The following is a 1,297-nucleotide window of genomic DNA, read 5'->3' as shown; positions in this document are numbered from 1 at the left end:
TGACGGTAGTTCTCGTCATCTTTTATGATAAATATATATTCATTAGTATTTATGATAAATATATATTCACTACACTAAACTAATGTATAACAAAGGCTGTTTTATATAAAGTACCTAAATGGCAACATAATATAATCAACTTTGACAATGAAATATATATACATATTGTTAGGGAATGTCATAATATCAAAAACATTTTTGGGTATTCAATCGTTTAGAATATATATATACTTTACATTTGGCTTTGCTAAATTTCATGCATAGCAACTTTTAGCACTAATCTAATTATGCAAATGGCTGAATTCGCTGTTAATAGTAATAATAGTACGGATTTCTAAATTATCCATCACATTGCCATCCTGATAATACCTGAAAACGAGGCCTATGCTATTAGTGTCGGTCGATTCTATTTCATAAAGTAGGTATTCATGCTTCGGCACCATTGATGACAGAAGATTTTGTGATAAATTAATTGACATTTCCAACAATATTGCGACTGCAAAGTTGCTCGAAAAATTTGCTCGAGGATATGAGTTATACGCGGTAAACGCGTCTACAATGCCATCCCTCTTTAAAGGGATGCCACCCCCTCAAGTGCGCATATGCGAGCTCATTGTATCAACGTGAAGGGGGTAGATTTTGGTGGAGCGCGTATTTTAATCTGAGACCTCTATCCCTAAGTCATCAAAATCGCTTACCGGAACGTTGGACCCAGATAATCGTCGATGCCTTCGATCTCCTGGATCAGAATATCGTACCGTTGCATCGTGACCGAATTTCAAAATTACAGCTGTCAAGCAACAATTTTGATCAACTCGTCCGACAAACTCGTTTGTTTGACAGATCATTCAAGAATGTTTTATCCTCAGACTACGTTGGTTTTCCTATTTATCGTTAGTTTTATTGATAGCAAATCATTATTCTAATTTTACGTTTAATCATACAGTTGTCAACACATATTTTATTAAAGAGAAGCAAGAGAGCTCGAGAATGCATCAATGAGTACATCCAGAAGTACGACTGTTCACTGAGTGCTCAGTGAGCTCTTGCATCTGATTGGCATATTCCATTACATCTAAAAATATAGACTAAACAACTGAGCAATCATGCTGTGAATACACCGACTGAATACATCAGGGCTGAATTCAGTTGAGGAATTACGCCCAGATAATTCTAATGCTGGATTCACACTGAATCCGACGTGCGTCGTACGACGTTCTGCAACCAATCAGAAAGCAGAATTTTATTTCGTATCGATGATACGAAGCAAAATCCACTTTTTCTGCTTGATTGCAGA

At 36.2% G+C, this 1,297-nt stretch overlaps 1 protein-coding gene across 2 annotated transcripts in view; it reads right to left on the bottom strand.

The window, feature by feature from the left end:
- Positions 1-1,053, bottom strand: part of LOC108756391 (exocyst complex component 6) — a 4,643-nt gene extending 3,590 nt beyond the window's left edge. The window contains exon 1 of one of the 2 annotated variants that reach the window (XM_018500151.1): positions 699-1,053. In XM_018500151.1, the coding sequence (XP_018355653.1) occupies positions 699-766 (68 nt within the window). In that variant the 5' untranslated portion in view covers positions 767-1,053. Of the gene's footprint in view, positions 1-369; positions 577-698 lie in introns of those variants that run through there. The other variant, XM_018500150.1, reaches the window with a different exon arrangement.
- Positions 1,054-1,297: the final 244 nt, after the last annotated feature.

The sequence above is a fragment of the Trachymyrmex septentrionalis genome, unplaced genomic scaffold (genome assembly GCF_001594115.1).
Source record: "Trachymyrmex septentrionalis isolate Tsep2-gDNA-1 unplaced genomic scaffold, Tsep1.0 scaffold126, whole genome shotgun sequence".
NCBI lineage: Eukaryota > Metazoa > Arthropoda > Insecta > Hymenoptera > Formicidae > Trachymyrmex > Trachymyrmex septentrionalis.
The sequence above is the reverse complement of the archived record's forward strand: the minus strand, read 5'-3'. Positions and strand labels throughout refer to the sequence as shown.